General features: G+C 50.0%; 1 protein-coding gene across 1 annotated transcript in view; it reads left to right on the forward strand.

Moving 5' to 3' along the window:
• Nucleotides 1–19,300, forward strand: part of PLCL2 (phospholipase C like 2) — a 210,590-nt gene that overhangs the window by 137,679 nt on the left and 53,611 nt on the right. The window contains exon 5 of the mRNA XM_065943320.1: nucleotides 13,360–13,435. Coding sequence (XP_065799392.1) covers nucleotides 13,360–13,435 — 76 coding nt within the window. The remainder of the gene's footprint in view (nucleotides 1–13,359; nucleotides 13,436–19,300) is intronic.

The following is a 19,300-nucleotide window of genomic DNA, read 5'->3' on the forward strand; positions in this document are numbered from 1 at the left end:
CCTCATGTTCACACCCTGAGTCTCCCCTGCCCGTTGCCAGAGGATGCGTGGTCCTTCCTGAAGCGCCCTGTTTAAGGAGGAGACACGCAGGGCTGGGGAGTGGAGGGGTGAGGAGGGCAGCCGGACCCAGCTCAGACCCCGGAATGGGAACATGGCTCGTGTGTGCAGAGTTCTGTGATTTCCCAACGCGTCCTCGGATGACGAGCACCTCGTGAGCTCACAGGTGGCACAGGCTCCCGGCAGGCCGCGCCCGAAATCCCTGGCGCAGCACGTCCCCCGTCTGACAGCAGCGATGCCTTGCCCCTTGCCCTGACGCCCGCCGGCTCCAGGAGGAAGCCTGGGCCCTGCACGCAGCATCGCACGCAGACTGCGAGCCCCCCGCGACCAGTCCCTTCCAGCCCTTCTCTCCCAGGGGTTGTGCGCCGACTCCCCGGGCAACTGGCCCCCGGCAAGCGTGGGTTGCGGGTTTGGCCCAGGACACACCTTGGTGCATTTAGCTTCGTGAGTTCTTGCAGCCCTGGGCTGGTGTGCCTGGCGTGAACGCCTTTGCGCAACACCGTTGCCCGGAGACTGGTCCTTGGGGGAGGGAGGGGGAGCACTCCCACCCCGGGAACCCGGTGAGTGGGGGCTGGGGGGCGTGCCGGAGCTCGAGGGGTCCCTGCCCGGTGCTGAGTCTTCGTGAATGGTGAAGTCACACGTCAGCAGCCCAGAGCACGGGAAGCTCTCAGTGCTCGGCAATCAGTACCGGGTCAGTCTGTGTCTTCAAAGGCTAGAAGCGTGCAGCTCTTGATGCGCTGAGACCTCTCCCAGTGTGAATGTTTTCCCATCACTTGAACCTCAGAGCACCAGCCTTGCCGTATATGGAGACGGGGTTATTCCATTTCATAAAGGCAGGTTTAAAATTTCGAAGTGAAAAGCAGAAGGTTGGGTTTCCCACCACCTTGCTCAGGGAGTTGGCTGTCTACTCAGAAAGCAGAAGATGTGAGTTCTGTGGTCACCCTCGGGAAGGACGCCTGGGTTTGTACCGTGAACACCGTAGTAGGCGGTCAAATGAATCTTGCCCTCCTCCTAGCTCTGCCGTTCCAGAGAACTGTGGACTCTTTACGATGCTCTAAAAAGGCTGCTCCTCCTTACGGAGAAGACTCTGGTTGCTTTTCTCTGTTAACTAACATCTCTACTTAGCTACCGCAGACCTGAGAGAAACTAATGACAACCTTACAGTAAGACTGTGATTGAATTACCGCCTGTTAATTAGGAGTTTCTAAATCACCTTGATCCCCTTGGAGAAAAGCCTTGATATAAGGAGATGGTAATAAAAGTGGTACTATTTTAATTCAAATTGTATCTTTTGAAATTTAATTAATTTCATAATAATAGTTTTAAATGAGCGTGTCGGAGCTCTAAACGGTCCTTGGTGACTTGAAAGAGTTGTGCTGCATCCAGAAGTTCCTGATACAGGCTCTGGAAGTAACTTGCTCACCGGGCAGCTGGCTTTAACAGGCCCGGTTCCCCTTTTCTCCTGCGGGGTGGCTTAAGCCAGGTTCTAAACCTTCTCATCCGTTGTTTGGAGATGCTTCCCCCGCATCCAGAACGCAGCTTCTGAGCCCACCAGCTTTAACACTTTGGGCACCAGGAAAATCCCACTGGGCCCCGCCCTCCTCTCCCCATTCCCAGGCATTCACTCAAGGCAGGAGCGAGTGGCTGGCCCCCAGGCCCCCCTGCTGCCCACCCAGCCCAGTGGAGAGCAGCTGAGCCCTCACAGACTCATATTCCTTCCTGCTCTAGGGACCTCAGGGAATATATGAGCCCACGGGGCCCTCAAACTTCACGCTGCTACGTGTGGACTCTAGAAAGATGGTGCAGAGGCGCCTACTTGCAGGGCAGGAGTCGAGACATAGGCAGAGAGAACAGACTTGGGGACCCAGTGGGGGAAGGACAGGGTGGGATGAATTGATAGAGTAGCGTTGACACGTATACACGACCACGTGTGAAGCAGACAGCGGGGGGAAGCTGCTTACAGCACAGGGCGCTCAGCTCGGGGCTGTGACGACCTGGGGCTGGGATAACAGCGGTGGAGGAAGGTCAAGAGGGAGGGGGCGTGTGTCTGCCTGCGGCGGATTCACCATGCTATGCAGCAGAAACTGCACCACATCATGAAACGATGACCCTCCAGTAGGTTTCCTGCTGAGATTACATGACAGTGTCACGTAAGCACATCGCTGCCACAGCTGAGAAAGTCAGAGGAACTTTTTACAGTGTCCAGGGGCTACTGTGACCGAGGGCCCCCGGGGGACGATGGGGGTGTGTGTGCACCCTTGAGGTCACCATGTTGTGAAATGATTCATCACGTGCTGTAAAGGAGTCCGTTTATCGTGAGAATGTGGGATACGGCTTCCCACAGAAATCATGTGCAAAAATGACATGGAACGCCCTGAGCTCTCCCCTAAGGAGACTTCTGATCACATGAGGTTGGTCATAAAATGGAGACATAAGAGGGTTATTATCATCTGAGTGCATGCGAATGTGCTATATACATGCTCTCTACACAGAAAAGCCCAGGATGGCATATTATTCATGCACTGGTTATTTACTTTTTCTGGATAGTTTTATAGTTGCATCAGGGTTCCTTTTTAGGGTTTGGGTTCTGTTTTGTTGCTCAATTTTCACCAGTTTTTGTTTTTGCCAAATACCATATCATGCAGAAGCAGTACAAGATCAAAAATTTTTTCGACTTGTTGACACTCTGTGTACTTCTGAAACTAAAACTGTGCAGAAAATTTTAAACTTTGCCAACAATTGACGGTGGGATAAACATTTCAAATCTGTGCGTTGACTCTGTAACTGATCTCTTGATGTAGTGGAACTCTCGGCTTCCCAGAGCCCCTTTCTGTTTTCCCCACTCTGTTCTGCTGTTCCCAGCTTCAGCCCCAAGCCCTGAAACCTGTTTAGGAACATGGGGGCTTCTCGTGATGCCAAGTCTCAATTAATCTGAAATGTGAGTGAACTCCTTCTGCATCAAAGTTTGGTTCTGGCGTTACCGTTTATTCACTTGTCTGCATAAAGTAAAACTTTCTTATCTGATTTAATGGATGGTTTCTGATAAGTCACCCTGTTGCATTCACTGTTTTAATTCCTCTAAACTCTGACTCTGTCATTTTATCTTTTTGTTTTGTTTTATTCCTCTATATGCCCCCCACCCCTTCGTTTCTTCTTTGTGGTGTTTTCCCTCATCTTTGCCCCTTTCTCCTCTCCTCCAGCCTACAAATGTGTATTACTAAGGACTTCTAGTGGCTAATGCTGGAAGTACCTCTCAGAAATACCCACAATGTAAACACGTGGTCCATCCCAGTGCACCAGGAAGCAAAGTGACTAGGAGAAAGAAAGAACCTCGGGCAATAAATTGGTTGTTTTGACTACATGATGCTGTTTATTTACATGTTTTATACTAAATCCAAATGGTTATCTTGGTGAGTATAGGTAAAACCTATATTTGCTATTAAGTCACTGAGTCGTGTCCAACTCTTTGAGACCCCATGGACTGTAGCCCACCAGGCTCCTCTGTCCATGGGATTCTCCAGACATGAATACTGGAGTGGGTTACCTTGCCCTCCTTCAGGGGTTCTTCCTGACCCAGGGATCAAACCCAGGACTCCCGCATTGCAGGCAGATTCTTTACCGTCTGAGCCATCAGGGAAGCCTGAGACCTCTGTTACTCTGTGTATAATAAGCCTAATGTCTCTCTGCTTTTATGTTGACCTGGTAATTCACTTCAGGAACTGCAGTTTAATTAAAACTTGATGTTTAATCTGTGAGATGGAGCCATCAGTGTGTGGATATGGTAGTATATTGCTTTGGTGTGAAAAGGGGTAGATGGAGTCATTGATGGTGGTATAGGGGAGGCTTTTCACCCTGTGGAAATTCAGCTAAATGCCTGCGGATGGGACGGGATGCTACTTACGGGGTTTGGCCTGAAATGTAGTACCTGAGGGATCCAGGCTGTAGCTCAGGCGAGAGTTATGGGAGAGGCACAGCCCCAGCCCGAGGTGCGTGTGGCCCTAGCTCTGCAGTGACCTTCATGACAGATCAGAGCATGCTGAAAAGCCAGAGAATCCTTGGCTTCCTGAATATGAACCCTGGGTCACTCCTGACTCATAACTTGCTCCAGATTTGTTACAGCACTTGGCATCTCTTCTCTGGCAAGAAACGATTGTTAAGAGAGTTGAGCGCAGCGTGGAGGCAGGCTTCTGTGGCGCCAAGAGCACCCTTCAGTTGAACCCGATAGATACTGAGAGTTTAACGCTGCTTCTCAAGAAAACTGCATGGTTTTTGAAATGGTCTCCCTTTTATAGTCAGTTATAACCCTTGTTTTGAAAGTGTAAATTTATTTGAATATGACAGTGGTACATTAGTGGAATATTACAGTGTTAACCTAATACAATTTTAACAAATTTGTTTTTACTTGTGCACTGTTTTGACCATGAGAAAACAGTAGTGGACACGCCATACCGCGCCTAGGTGAACTGAACGTGCACATGCGCCTCACCCACCCACCTGCTGCATCAGATCACCGCACGTGTCCTGAGCCGCACCCCCACAGTCCAGCGCAGTTCAGTCGCTCAGTCGTGTCTGACTCTTTGCAACCCCATGGACCACAGCATGCCAGGCCTCCCTGTCCATCACCAACACCTGGAGTTTACTCAAACTCATGTCCATTGAGTCAGTGATGCCATCCAACCATCTCATCCTCTGTCATCCCCTTCTCCTCCTGCCCCCTATCCCTCCCAGCATCAGGATCTTTTCCAATGAGTCAGCTCTTTGCATCAGGTGGCCAAAGTATTGGAGTTTCAGCCTCAGCATCAGTCCTTCCAATGGACACCCAGCACTGATCTCCTTTAGGATGGACTGGTTGGATCTCCTTGCAGTCCAAGAGACTCTCAAGAGTCTTCTCCAACACCACAGTTCAAAAGCATCAATTCTTTGGCGCTCAGCTTTCTTCGCCATCCAAATCTCACATCTGCACATGACTACTGGAAAAACCATAGCCTTGACTAGACGGATGAAAGGTTGTTGCTGAACCATGAAAAGATGCCAGGATTCTTGGTCTCTGGAGGAGAAGAATTCAATCTAGGGCCACAGACGAGGCTTGATCGCTCAGAGCTTTTGTGTAATAAAGTTTTATTAAAGTATAAAGGAGACTGAGAAAGCTTCTGACATAGGCATCAGAAGGGGGCAGAAAGAGTACCCCCTTGCTAGCGTTAGCAATGGAGTTGTTTACTCTCTAATTAGTTATTATAGTGAATCAAAAGAATGTGTGGAGGTTGTAAAGACCTCACTAGACCTGCTCCCATAATTTACACCTTAAGATAACAGGATTAGCCAGAAGGTTATTTTCAGAGACTGTCTTCAAGCAGGATACATTATTGTTATATAATCCTGAGGAATGTAGAGGGGAAAAAAGGTGGTCCTTTCTTCGTCCTTGAGAATTCCAGACTCCTCTCTCCTTGGGGACCCCTGGACTTCTTATCAATCTGCCTAGGAATTGACTCTCGCAGACCTTTGTTGTCAAAGTAATGTCTCTGCTTTTTAATATGCTCTCTAGGTTGGTCACAGCTTTCCTTCCCCTGTATCTCAGTTCAAAGCTCTCGTCAGGCCTCACGCCCCTCCTCGTGCCCCTCACAGAAACTCACAAGCGGCAGCCCTTCCCCATCCAACCCCACAGGAAGCTCCGGGTCTTTCTCAAGGTCGGACACCACGTGCCACGCCTCGGGCCGTGTCTCCGCTTGGCATACGCAGCCCAGGGCAGCACGTGTCTTCTACTCTTGCCCTTTTGAACGCATCACTGCACAATGGCAGAGTGTCGCACCCCAACCCCGCGTTCACCACACACCTTGTTTCTCCCGGTGCAGTGGTCCTCAGGAGCACGTCTGGCAGTTTATAGCACAGATTTTGGCGCCACGCCGGGACTGTCCAGAATTACCCCACAGCCGCGTCTGGAGCTCCCGACACCCTCCCCCCCCCCCCCCCCCGCCCCCCGCCCCCGCCAGGTCACCACCAACTCCTGCAGCCAGCTGGGGCGGAACTCCACTTCCTGAGCATGAACTTCAGGAAGGTGGAACTGCACCACCTTAAGAGCGCGTTGTAGGCCTGGAAGCGCTTTACAGCTTCTGGGCGAGGCCCGGGTGACCGCCTGCAGGGTCGCCCTCTGGGTCTTCGCTCTTCCTTCTGGGCCCGGGCGCGTCCTTCGCTGGTGCCGCGCTGTCCCTCCACGATTCTCTCCAGCCCGCCTCTCTTTCCCACCGCCCCACCCCTTCCCTGCCCTTTGTTCACAGCCTGAAGTTCTACCTCGATCACAGCACATCTCAGCTTAGAATCGTGATCCCGTGTCCCTCCAGCCTGCCCCCTTTCTTGCCATGCCGCTCACCTCCCTCTAAGGCTAGCAGAGTGTCTGCCGAGCCTGGTGACGCTGCAGGTGGGTCTCTGACCTGCCCGCTTCCGCCACACCTACGGGGGCCCATGCGTGGCAGCATCCAGCCATGTTCCTCGCTGCGTCTAGGCTAACCATCCAGTAACGCCTCTGCCAGAGTTCTTTCCCTTTCCTTTTAAATTTTCTTTTTTGATTGAAGTATAGTTGACTATTTTTTTTTTTGTCTCTTAATACCAGCCATGGGCAAGAATAATGGAGTGGTTGCCGTTTCCTTCTCCAGGGGACCACGTTTTGTCAGAACTCTTCAGTATGACCTGTCTGTCTTGGGTGGCCCTACACAGCATGGCCCATAGCTTCATTGAGTTACTCAAGCCCCTTTGACTCAATGGATCACGACTCAATGGACATGAATATGAGCAAAGGCCAGGAGACGGGGTAGGACAGAGGAGCCTGGCCTGCTGCGGTCCGTGGGGTTGCAAAGAGTAGGACACAGCTTAGCAACGGAACAATAGCAACAGCATAGTTGATTTACGATGTTGTGTTAGTTTGAGGTGCTCAGCAAAGTGATCCAGTTATATATATATATATATATTCAGTTATACATTTATACACACTCTGTTTTAGATTCTCTTCCATTATAGGTTATTATAAGATGTTGGGTATAACTCCCTGTGCTACACAGTAGGGCCTTGATGGTTATTTCTTTTATATATAATACTGTGTATGTGTTAATCTCAAATCCCTAATTTATCCTTCCCCACCCTTCCCCTTTGGTAACCGTAAGCTTGTTTTCCATGTCTGTGGGTCTATTTCTGTTGTGTCTAGAAGTTCATTTGTATCATTTTTTTGATTCCACATATGATATCATTTCATATTTGGCCTTGTCTGGCAGAGTTCCTTCTCTGGTTTTTCTGTTATAGAGGGTTTTTTCCAATGGTTTTCTGTAATGTGCTTAGTGAAAACATGGAAGTCAAGTTTCACGGCGAAACTAGGGCAAGTCTCTTCGGAAATGGTTTGCTGTTTGGAAAGTGTTTTCACAGTGAGCTCGCTGGACGGGGCTATGATCCGGGTCTTGAGTGGTCCCCCCGTGTGAGATGAGCCTGCTGCTGGGCAGAGAACCCACAGCCACATGAATTTTGTGCCCCGGCTCAAATGTGTGATTTTCATATTATTTTCAAGTATTAAAAAGCCACATTGTAATTTCCAACAAGAACTTCATAAATGGTTTCTCTTTCGTTAGTTCAACCCCTTGACGTTTTGCTGTACTTGGAAGCTTTCGTGAAAGAACATGTTACCTCTGCATTTCAGTTTAGAAGTCCTGGGTTCCAGAGTTCCCACATTTGACTTGAAAATTCTTTACCTGCACAGTAATATTTATCTTAAAGTGATAAACACTACAAAAGTAGTGTTGTTAATGCAGAGAGGACATTACTTTCAAGAACACACACACACGCGGAAGCAGAAAGATTCCTGAGGGAGTTTTGTTCTCAGCGGTGGGCTGACTTGTCGGGCCTTGGAGCACAAGGGTGACGGTCCTCTCATGATGCTGAGTGTAGAGACTGCCGCAGAGATAACCCAGGATGGGTGGGAAACACTGCTGTGGATCGAACTGGCTTGTCTTCCGCAGACCTTGGCCCTTGGTTCACGCGTGCCGTGTGGTTAGCCGTCCCTGGGGTCCTGAGAAGGGGTCCGCTTGGTCCATGCCTTCCAGGATCGTCCCTGAGCCGCTCCTGCCACCGGGGCGCCCTTTGTCCCCCGAGGACAGCCGTGGGGCTCTGGGGTGTGGAGTGATGGGGCAGGGCGTGGGTGGCGTATCTCTTGTACCAGCTCATTGACGAGTTTGCGAATGATGCCCAGCTGTTAACATTTGAGTCGGGGAGATACTTACCTGCTGTGTGTCACACAGTCACAGAGTCCGTGTCAAAGGAAACCCCCCCCCCCCCACTTTGCTGTCTGGCCATTCTCTTTCACAGCAGCCTTAGCCCTTCTCTGACTTCTCTGACTTTGTATCTTCACTGGAAACAGCTGCAGCGTCTGTGTCAGGGCAGGGTGGGTGTGGGAGGACTCAGGAGGAAGCGTCTGCGATCTGAAACTGATGAACGGCTTGAGTGGAGGGGGACGTCTAGGACTCAGAAGTTGTCAGCACTGTTGCCAAGAAGCTGCTGTCACCCAAGCACTTAACGTTACTAGCAAATTTCTTTTGTAATTACCAAAATCTGGGTCCCCGGGGGGGTGGGGTGAAAGGAGATTTGGTATCTTGTCTAAAATCTGACTTATTTGCTTATTTTGAAAACAGAATGTTCTTACTTGATATGCAAGTTGTAAACAGAAAATAAAGAAGTGGTCTACAGGAATACAGTAATATAAAATATATTAATTAGTAATTGTTCTTCTTATAACCATATCTGTAGAGACGTTTGTCTTACACTAACATGAGGAGTTAACTTACAAAACATTTTTATGAAAGGCATTCCTGATTTATTTTCAGTTTAATGTGAGGTTTAATTTTTACTCTGCCTTTAGTTGAAACTGCCTACTTTTCATCTGCTTGAGTCCTGTATTAAAACCTTATCTTGAAGTTGATTTATGAAGTGGGTTTCTGGGCTATGTTAAATCTGTAGATTTTCCTAACACATTAGTTCCAGAAATTTAGGAGGTACTGGTAACTGGACACTAATGTAGAATCCACTGTGTTCAGTCCCTCGGTTGTGTCTGACTCTGTGACCCCATGGACTGTAGCCCCGCCAGGCTCCTCTGTCCATGTAACTCTCCAGGCAAGAAGACTGAAGTGGGTTACCCTTTCTTACTCCCAGGGATCTTCCCAATCCAGGAATCGAACTCACGTCTCTTGAGTCTCCTGCATTGGCAAGGGGAATTCTCTACCACTAGCGCCACCTGGGAAGCCCTTAACAACAGCAGTGTAGAAGCATCTTGTGCCTTGTAAACAATATGAGGGGTTCCATGTGGCAAGTCATTCGGGCTGGCAGCTGGATGTCTGATGTCGGCGCTGAGATTTAACACCTGTGCATTTAAGGAGTGTTGATGAATGTATTTGCATTAATGCAAATCATGGTTATAAAACCAGTCACTCTACTGGGCCTTGCATTATGGTGACATGTTAATGTAATATATGCAGAGAAAATTAGATAACTGAAAGCAGTTTTTTCCTTCAACTCCTGCCTTGATGTCATGCCCCATCTATCTGCTTTTGTCTAGCCGGAGACGCTTATTCTGTTGATTTCACATTAAACATAAATGACTTCGGTTTTTTAATAATGAGTTGGTAAGTGGAGCCCAGGAAATTGTTTACCGTTGTCCTTAAGAAAATAGCTTTGCAAAGTGCTTTGTAGAAACGTTATTTAAACCACGCTCGTGGGCCCACGTGAGGACCGAGACGCTGTCCGTCCATGTGTAGCCTGTCAGGAGGCCGAGCGTCCCCTGCTCCTGGCCGCTGTCTTGGTTGGAGTGCGCTCCCCTCTCAGGCAGCTCTGCTCGTGGTACCATGGGCACCACAGAGGCCCTGAGTCATGCAGGATACCTGTGCCCCGGTCCTTAGTTGCAGCCTTTGCCCACACGCCAGGCCACCTTGGGAAAGTGGCTTCAGTCTCGGGTCCTCCGAGTTCCCATCCGTGGAACCACCGCTGCCCACCTCCTGTGGGCCTGGCGAGATGGAGAGTGCCAGTAGGCCCCCCGGGCTGGGGAGGCATGGACACGCTCACTCTGACTCGCTGAGCGGGCACTTGGACCATCAGGAGTCGCCCCGCGCTGCAGCGTGGAGGACCCGGCGGAGGCTGGCCTTGCCTCGCACTCACGATGCCCCACGCATCCCCTCCGCGTCCTTAGCGTCTCCAGGCAGAGTTGTCAGCTGAGTGGGAGTGAGACCTCGGCCTCCTGGGCGGGCGGCTGGGAAGGCCAGCCCAGCCCCAGGCCCTCCCGGAAGCCCAAGGCCCCTAGTGCTCCCTGGACTCAGCCTGGACGGGCCCCGCCCTGGGGAGAAGGGACGCAGATACCAGGAGCGTTCATGGACTCACGCCCTGGTCGGGGGCTGTAAGCATCATTATAAAGATACTCTGCAGCTGAAAAACGGGCCAGGCTGGCAGCTCCTCCTCCCCAGGGGATGCTGAGTTCACTCCATGACAGGGGGGCCAAGGGAGTCGCCCCCCGAGGCCTGGGGGTGTTTCTTCCCTCCCGTGTCTGGGCTCTGCTGACCGGTGACCCTGTCTCCTGGTCTGGCCCCCACGGGCCCCCCGCTGCTCTGCGCCGCATGTGGTGATGGACCTGCCCTGTTCCCTCCCGGTGCCTGCCTCGCTCCCCCGGGGAGTCAGCCGCCCCCAGGGTGTAGATGCTGCATGCAGCTCAGGAGTCGTTCAGTCCCAGGTACTGGGAGGAGGACTTGGTGCTGAGCCGCCCCACGCCCTGCCCTGGCTCAGGGGTCTCGCTGTCGGCCTGGGAGCACGCGGGCGGCGGCGGCGGCGGGACCCTGGCTCTGGGAGTCCCGCCTGCTTGTGGTTACCTTCCTCCTGACCTTCAGGCCCGCTCAACAGGGAGCTCAGGTCCCCGCACAGGGAGCTTCAGGGCCCGATCGTCCCCAGGGCAGAGGAGGGGTCACAGACCCCAGGGCAGGGCGGTGTCTGTCTCCAGCTCCTGGAAGTGGAACGTGTGCTTCTGAAGCCCTGTTGTGTCTTTTGCACTTAAAAGGTGCAGCACCTTTGGTGATACCTGAAACTGGAAGACGCTTCTAAGAATAATAATGTGACCTGCTGTTGCTCTGAGCCTTGTCACAGCAAGCTTTTCATACCAAGCTAGTATCAGCGAGCACAGGACAGGAAGGCCAGCCCCCAGAGGTACCTGGCCCCCAGGTGGGTGGGGAGCCCCCTGGGACATTGCTCTCGGCAGGCTCCAGCCACAAGCCTCCGCTCCTCTGATCCCCGCACTATTGTGAACCCTCATCATGCCTTTCATTAAACTCAGCTTGCAGGTGGGAAATACATCGTCGCTCACCACATTTACATCTTGTGCTCGATGCCGAAGTTGAGGAACCCACGTGAACCTGTGCCTGTCCTGCACCCCTGCTCCCCCAGTGCGGATCTCTGGTGACCGCCTTCCCCCACAGGTTGTCTGGACCCCCGATCTTCCCTCACGGCTGTCACTGCTCCTGCATTGCCCACTTGTCTCAGGACCGGCTGCCTTTCGTTGCTTTTCCCCCTCGGTTTGAATGATGGGGGCACAATTGGCCAGTTCTTTGACGCTGAGCTGTGACAGCCAGCATCCTTGCTGGAAGGTGTCCTGGCTGCTTGGAGTCTCTTATTTGGCTCGACATCAAAGCTGAGAAAGGTTGCTGATGACGGTATGAACCTTTTCAGTATGCAAACTATGGAATGGTACGAATGACTTTCCATTGGCATTGCCGAGTTCTGAACTATTCGTTTTTGTCACTGCCTGTTCCGTATGTCATGCTATAGAGTAGAATACTTTACAGGAATGACTCAGACCTTGAAGAGCGAATGTGGAAAGACTGAATTCCTAAGCGGGAGGCCTGCACAGGGCTGTAGACTTCCTGCAGACAGCGACCGAGTCTTTTAGGTCACCGGCCCCAGTGTGCGCCCTCACAGGAAGCCTCACAGACAATGAATGAAGGCCTGAGTGAACACCTTCAAACTTTACAATGTTTACTGTCATTTTCTTACAACAGTGGACGTTGATAAATGTTGTGTGACTCACTTTAAGAATCTGGTGTACTTCTTAAAAGGCGTGTTGATTATGCTTTATTTAATTAAGTACAACTAATAAAATATGGTGCTCTTTAAGTTATATAAATAATCCAACCTACATACATTTAGTTTCCATAAAATCATTACTGTGGCAGCCAGTGATAAGTACTATAAAGAAAAACTAGGCAGAATTTAAGGAATGGAAAATGATGGAGTGGTGTTTGTTATATAAAGTAAAATGGTCATGCAACAGAGATGAGTAATATTATCATGTGAAATATTTGGACATTTAAATACAAAAAGCTAAGAATCAACAGGGACCTACTATATAGCACAGAGAAGCCTACTCAGTATTCCGTAATAACGTGTAGAAGAAAAGAATCAGAAAAAGAATGGATATCTGTATAACCGAATCACTTAGCTGCAGATCTGAAACTAATACAGCATTGTAATCAGCTGTACTCCAATATTAAAATTAAATTTAAAAACATAAATACAAAAAGCGAGAGTCTACCCTTATGGCGAGGATCATAATTGTACCCGTTTGAATCATGAGAACTGAATCTGGCCATCCCATTTTCACAGCAATTTCAGAGCCAAAAAGTTTACTTCAGACAGATCTTTTCCCAACACTTTGGTGAGTAAAATAATGGGTCAGTTGTGACCTGTTCCTTTTGCTTAATTCAGGCATAGCTCCTAAAACAAGCACAAGCAGTCTGGAACAAGAACTCAACGCTGGATTTTTAAAATTAGTGATAGGCACGCTGAAAACACTGGTTTGGGTGATAGCGTTTGTGATGCATCACATAAATGCTGTTTTTGATCCTCATTGGAAGCTTTAAACTCATTCTCAAACAGAGGCATCTTGGGTGAAGACAGTGAGGCGTTTGGGTGCTGCAGCTTTCCATAAGGTGATGGAAGAAGTGTTGTTTAGAATGAAGAAGGGATCGGAGGTGCACCCATGTTCACTTCTATCGTCATACTGAAGGGGACTTAGTTTGGTGCTGGCTCGAGGGTCACACCCAGTGTGGCCACCTTGGGGAGCCACTCCTCGCAGTCTGGTCCGAGGGCTTGTGTGGGGAGGCGTGGCTTGACCACTTTCCCCGTGACCCTGAGCAGGACGTCAGGTGGGGGGGCGCGTGGCCGGGGAGGGCCGGGCCCCAGCAGGGACCCTCCTGCGTCCAGCTGTCCATGTGACCGCCTGTCCGGGTGTTTCCCTTGCAGATGATCCAGTCCCTCAAGGCAGTGATCGAGAACGCAGACGCCGTGTATGAAAAGATTGTACACTGCCAGAAGGCAGGTGAGTGAGAATCTGTTTCTTTCCTTTAAAGTTTTTATAGCATCATCTATTTTACCCCTAAGCCATTTCATCTTTTTGATACTGTATTTAAAAGAAATCAGATATAGAAAGTGTTTTTTCGTGGCTAAAGAAAATACTAATTCCTTGGTTCTCAAGGAATTCCTTGGTTTCTTGGTTCTGCATAACAGACTTACATGGAATGTGTGTGCAGGGAGGGGGGGCTGTGGGGGGAGCATTTAAAACACATTGACATGGTCTGGGGCATGGCTTAAGGGTCTATAACCGTTAAAGGTTCCCAAGCATTCCTAACCTGCAGCTCAGATTGAGACCCCGAGCGTTCTTCTGTTCCTCCTGCGTGTTCCCTGAGCGGCCACCCCCATGAGCCATGACTTCATAGCAGATGCAGGACAGGGGAGACTCCTGAGCAGGGAGTTACCCAGTTACCACCTCTTGATACTGTTAATGCACCGGCATTTCCACATGCTGATGGATTCCTCCATTTCACAACCAAATGTTACGCTGGATTATAAAATTCTGCTTACGTAAACAACCATCTCATTAGTTTTAGCTATGCTAAAACCCAAAAGGTCAAGTGTTCTGCATTATTATACGAATAGGCAAAATGGACTTCTTTCAATTTTCAAATTTTCAGTGTCAATATGGAGAGTATTTGTAATTCATAAATAAGGAAACTGACCTTAATTTCATGGGGGTTGTAGTTGCTGTTCTTTCAAATCAAGAGACCATGACTATTACCTGGCCTTAAAAAAAGTTATCTCTTATCAGAAATGAACTTGTTTATAATAGATTAAAGGCAAAGATACGTGGAACAATTTCTCTTTTGGTGTTTTTGAAGAATATGCACATTAGACAAAAGTCCTCAACTTGTTAGCAAAGTATTGTTATATTAGTAAAGTAGTCTTTCTACATCTAGTCCTTTGTGAAACACAACCACAACTAGAGCAAGTAACAACAATTACCATATAATAATTACCATTTTTATCATGTTACTACCCTCCATAAAAATCATCAAATATAAAGTTCTAACCAAACTTCTAAGTTCCTATGCATGGTCATTGCTGACTGGCCCACTTACTTTGCCAATATTATATATAAAAATTATTAATTCAATCATCTGTTCATCTAATAAATATGTTTTGAACTTGTACTGTGCATACGGTACTTGTAAGACCTATTACATACCAAAATATTAAAAAATAGGCAAGATTTTTGTTTTCTAGAACCTTCAGATCAAACAGGAAGTATGCAAGTAAGCACGCACAGTCAAACAGATACAGTCCTTGGCGTGTGTGACTTGGGGCCCTGGACTTGGCTGGGGCGGCCGTGGGGGACCCTGGTGTATTAGTGGAAGGGGAGACGCTGAGCTTTCAGTGGCAATCACGGTGGCTGAGTGCGGAGGACCACTGAGCGCAGGCCCTGTCGGAAGGAGCAGGTCCGGGGTCGTTGGTCCAGCCGGACTCTGTCGTCTCCCCTCCACTGTGTTTCCACGCAGACTCCAAGAGGCAGGGCCTCTGCTCCCTCCTGTCAGCCTGTCCTCATCTCCCTGGAGAGCTTTCCTGATTCCAGGGCTTGGGTCATGGACCTGTTTCGTTCAGCCCCTCAGACGTGTCTGGTTCGGCCGACGAGCCTCTTGAGTCACTGCGTCTTCTGCTAACGTGTCCTGTCTTCCGAACAGGGCGGTGACCTCCTGCACACCACACTTGCAGGCCGGGTGACTCTCTGTTTAACCCATGACATCTAACATCTGTGTGGCGGAGTCGCTCAGAGAGAAACTGGCTAAATGTGACTTGGCTTTTATGAAGTATTGGATTCTATAAAATGCACATACTGCTATGAGAGTTGTGGACTGTTAGCATCTGAAACTGCATTTACTGGGGAAAAAGGAGCTGGTTATTCATTTACCAATTTGAGTTATTGGCAGTTCTTTGCAACTTCGTTGGCTTATGATATTGGATGATGTCTGGCATCGTGCAGCTTTATATCGTTTTTCTGTTTGATTTCAGTAAGGGATGTATTTGCTCATATTTAAAAAGCTGAGGAGTCTTGCCTGTTGAGGGTTTTGCTTTGGGTGGGGGTGCAGATAACCACTGTAATGTTCTGAACTGCTCTGGGTTGAAAGCCCTTCAGAGTCACGTCCGATAGTCACTCGGTTTCACAATTACTGCCGGCCGCCTACATGGCCCTTCTGTTATCCCAAGTGCTTATTTTAGAGCCTCGGAAGCTTTGTTTCTTGTGTTTATAGTTATCTTAAGGCAGATCATTCTTAGTCATCTGAAGAGTTGCTAGTCAGTATTGGGCTCAAAAACATTTGCATAAGATTTTACTTTTGCTAAGTAATTATTCTTCTGCTTGCAGAGCTTTAATCTTGCAATGAGAAAGAGAAGAAACAGGTCCCCAAAGTGTTAGAAGGGAGGATTGTTCTAGAAGTATTCCAGACTTTTAAACACAGATTTCTATTCTTACTATATAAACCTTCGTGTAAATACGTAAGTGAGAATAAAGAGTTGCACACCCACCTCTCATCCCATGTTAAACACTGCACCCAGTTTGGACAGGTTCAGACTCCCCGCTGTGTAACTGATTTTTCGGAGCTAGAAATGTCTCTCCTGATGCCGTCGTTGGGAATAGGGACTGAGGCTGGGGAGGCACCGTGGGAAGGGAAGACCCGCAGCCAGCGTTGGGCCGGAGACCTGCATGCCAGGCAGTGACCCGGAGGAGCCAAGGGAGCTGGTGGGGACAGCCAGGCGGTGACCACCGGGGTTCCTGAAGAATCCGCTCTTCAAGGAAGAGAGTATGGCAGCGCAGACGTTTAGAGGATTTAAAGTGAAAATGAAGTTGCTCAGTCGTGTCTGACTCTTTGCGACCCCATGGACTATAACCTACCAGGCTCTACCGTCCATGGAATTCTCCAGTCAAGAGTCCTGGAGTGGGTTGCCATTTCCTTCTCCAGAGGATCTTCCCCAACCAGCGATCGAACCTGGGTCTCTTGCATTGCAAGCAGATGCTTTTACCACTTGAACCACGAGGATTAAAGGGAAATCTTAATAAGAAAACTATGTTCCTAGGAATGTGGAAGATCCAGTGAAGAGGCAAAGAGTGAGTGTGAAAGTCGCTCAGTTGTGTCTGATTCTTTGCGACCCCATCGACTGTACAGTCCCTGGAATTCTCCAGGCCAGAGTACTGAAATGGGTAGCCTTTCCCTTCTCCAGGGGATCTTCTCAACCCAGGGATCGAACCCAGGTCTCCCGCATTGCAGATAGATTCTCTACCAGCTAAGCAACCAGGGAAGCCCAAGAATCCTGGGGTGGGTAGCCTATCCCTTCTCCAGTGGAGGCAAAGAAGACAATGCACCTGCTAAAAGATGCACCTGGATGAAGGATGCGGGAAGTGAGAAGGCAGGCGTCAAGTGTAGCCGTGAAACGCTTGACCCTAGAAAGCGGGGAGAAGCGCCCTTCTGAGATAATGCAGAGCTGCACTATGTAGGTGCCTTGTGGAGGGGAGGGGTGTCTTCCCCTGAAAAGGGGGGACACCAGCCCTGGGGAGGGCCAGAAGGAGGGGCCAGGGCAGGCAGGATGTGGAGCGTTTTCTCAGAGCCAGAGGCGCCAGCAGCAGAGACTGACTGAACGTTCGGATCACGGGGAGGGATGTGGGCTGTGTGAGTCCTGGCCGCCACGGAGTGCAGGATGGGTCTGAGTTGAGTAACAGCACACGTCCTCCTCGTCTAGCAAGGGCTGTTCTCCCAGAAAGCAGCCAAGTGGGGGGTGTGGGTTAGGGACAAGCCTCCAGAGGGGACAGTGCTGTCAGAGTCCCCCAAGATCTTTCTAAAAGCCTGTAAAAGCTGACAAAAGATTGGCCAGACTCTTCCAGGGGAAACGTCTTTTCCTCTTTCTAATATCTAGCTCTTTCCCTCCTTCAGTGGCTCCAAACCTGGCAGCCTGTGTTTGAATTTTAATTTTCTGTTTAGTCAGTTGAATCGATCTGTTTCATTAAAAAAATAGGAAGATGATCTAGAAGGAAGCCCAGCCTGCTCTGCTTCAGTGCACTGGATGTTTTTATCGGGTGAATTTAAATGGAAAATCATTTATTCTCTGGAAAAAAAAAAGAAATCAATGACAAACTTCCTGTCCAGGATGGTGAATTAACACATGTGTTTAATCTCTGCCCCATTCTGAGCCTCATTAAAATGACAGTAGGGTTTTCTTTCTTTTATTTTTTTAAAAAAACTTATAAGGACAAAGAAAAGGGGGGGCAACAAAATTTTGGAAACTGAAAATCAGAGAACTGACTCAGCTGAGCCTCCCCGAGAAAGCTGAGCCTGAAGCTGGCGGTGGCCGGGGGAGCCAGCCTGCAGTGTGGCTTCTGTGCCTTTGCTAGTTGGGGACGAGGTGGGGATAAGAGAGGACAGTTGTTGGAAAGCTGGATCCAGAAGCGATTAGATCCCAGTTGGCGGGGACGCCCTGTGTCCTGTCCACCCTGACAGTAGAGGAGGCTGAAAACAGCCAGATCCTCCTCCTTCATCTGGGCAGGTGGTGATGCTTGCTTCTCCCAGGCATTAATAGGTAATGCTTGGGAGAAAAGCCTCAACAGCATAAGCATGTTGCTTAGAAATACGGGGGGACTGCCCTCCTGATCTGGTGGTTAAGGGTCCACCTGTTGGCGCAGGGGACTTGGGTTCAGCCCCTGGTCGGGGGAAGACTCCACGTGCCCCCGGGCAGCTAAGCCCATGGGCCACGACTGTGGGCATGTGACAGGACTGTGAGTGTGTGTGTGCGCCCCAGAGCCCGAGAGCCACGCTCCTGAGGCCACGGCCCGAGTGCTCCAGGACACCAGAGGCCCCGGCAATGAGGAGCCACATGCCACCAACAGAGAGAGGTCCCCGCTCATGCAGCTCGAGAAAAGCGTGCATCGCAATGAAGACCCAGCACAGCCAAAAATAAATAAAATTAAAAAGAAGAAACATGGGCCTAAGCGCTCCAAAAGGACGCGCACTCAGCTAAAGGGGCTGAACGTGACTGCGTCTGGAGAGGGGACGGGGGACCACCCTCTGCTCTTTAAACGGCATGCGTGCATATGTCTAACAAGCATTAAGTCACTACTCAGGTTTAATTGAGTTTGCTAAATCCACGAAGGAGGAAAGGAGGAGGGGAGGGGCGGGAGCTGTGGCCGGAGTCCCTGACATCGGTGGTCCTGGAGCAGGCGTGGCCACCCCCCAGGCTTGGGAACGGGGGTGAGGCAGGCTTTGCCCCGGGGAGCCCAGTGCAGAGGTGGGGTCTGCGCCTGCTGGGCAAGAGCCTGGCTCCTCGTCTGGCGGGACAGTCAGTTCCCTGCTGCCTGGGGATGTCTGTCAGGAAGAGGTCGACAGAGCTCCAAGTGAAAGAAAGCCCGGGACCCGCCCTCCCCCCGACCTGTTCAGGGGGTCCTCTGTTGGCAGGGGTGCAGTCACATGGAGTACAGTGGAGCGGAAGGCAGCTCGGAAATAACAGAAGCTTTCTTCACCCTTCATTTTCATCCATTTAATGGACATTTTCCTGTAATGGGTTCTGCACCATCCCTGCTTCCTTAAATGTGGCTCCCAAAAGTCATCTGAACTTTTGATGACCCAGGGTCATCTTGAGAAGCATCTTTTATTTGCAGTGGCTGATGCAGCCATATCCCCAAGAGCCTTAAGTTCTGGGGGGGAGCCCTTAACCTGCATGCTGGGGCTTCCCGCTGTGCCTTTTAGGACCCCATTCCCAGGGGTCCTGGCTCAGGTCCGGCTTTCCTCCCACCTTCGCTCCCCACTGCTCCTGCAACTCCCGCTGCGTCTCCCCCTGCCCGCCTGACTCTTGTGCTCTTCCTGATTTG

The sequence above is a fragment of the Muntiacus reevesi genome, chromosome 8 (genome assembly GCF_963930625.1).
Source record: "Muntiacus reevesi chromosome 8, mMunRee1.1, whole genome shotgun sequence".
NCBI lineage: Eukaryota > Metazoa > Chordata > Mammalia > Artiodactyla > Cervidae > Muntiacus > Muntiacus reevesi.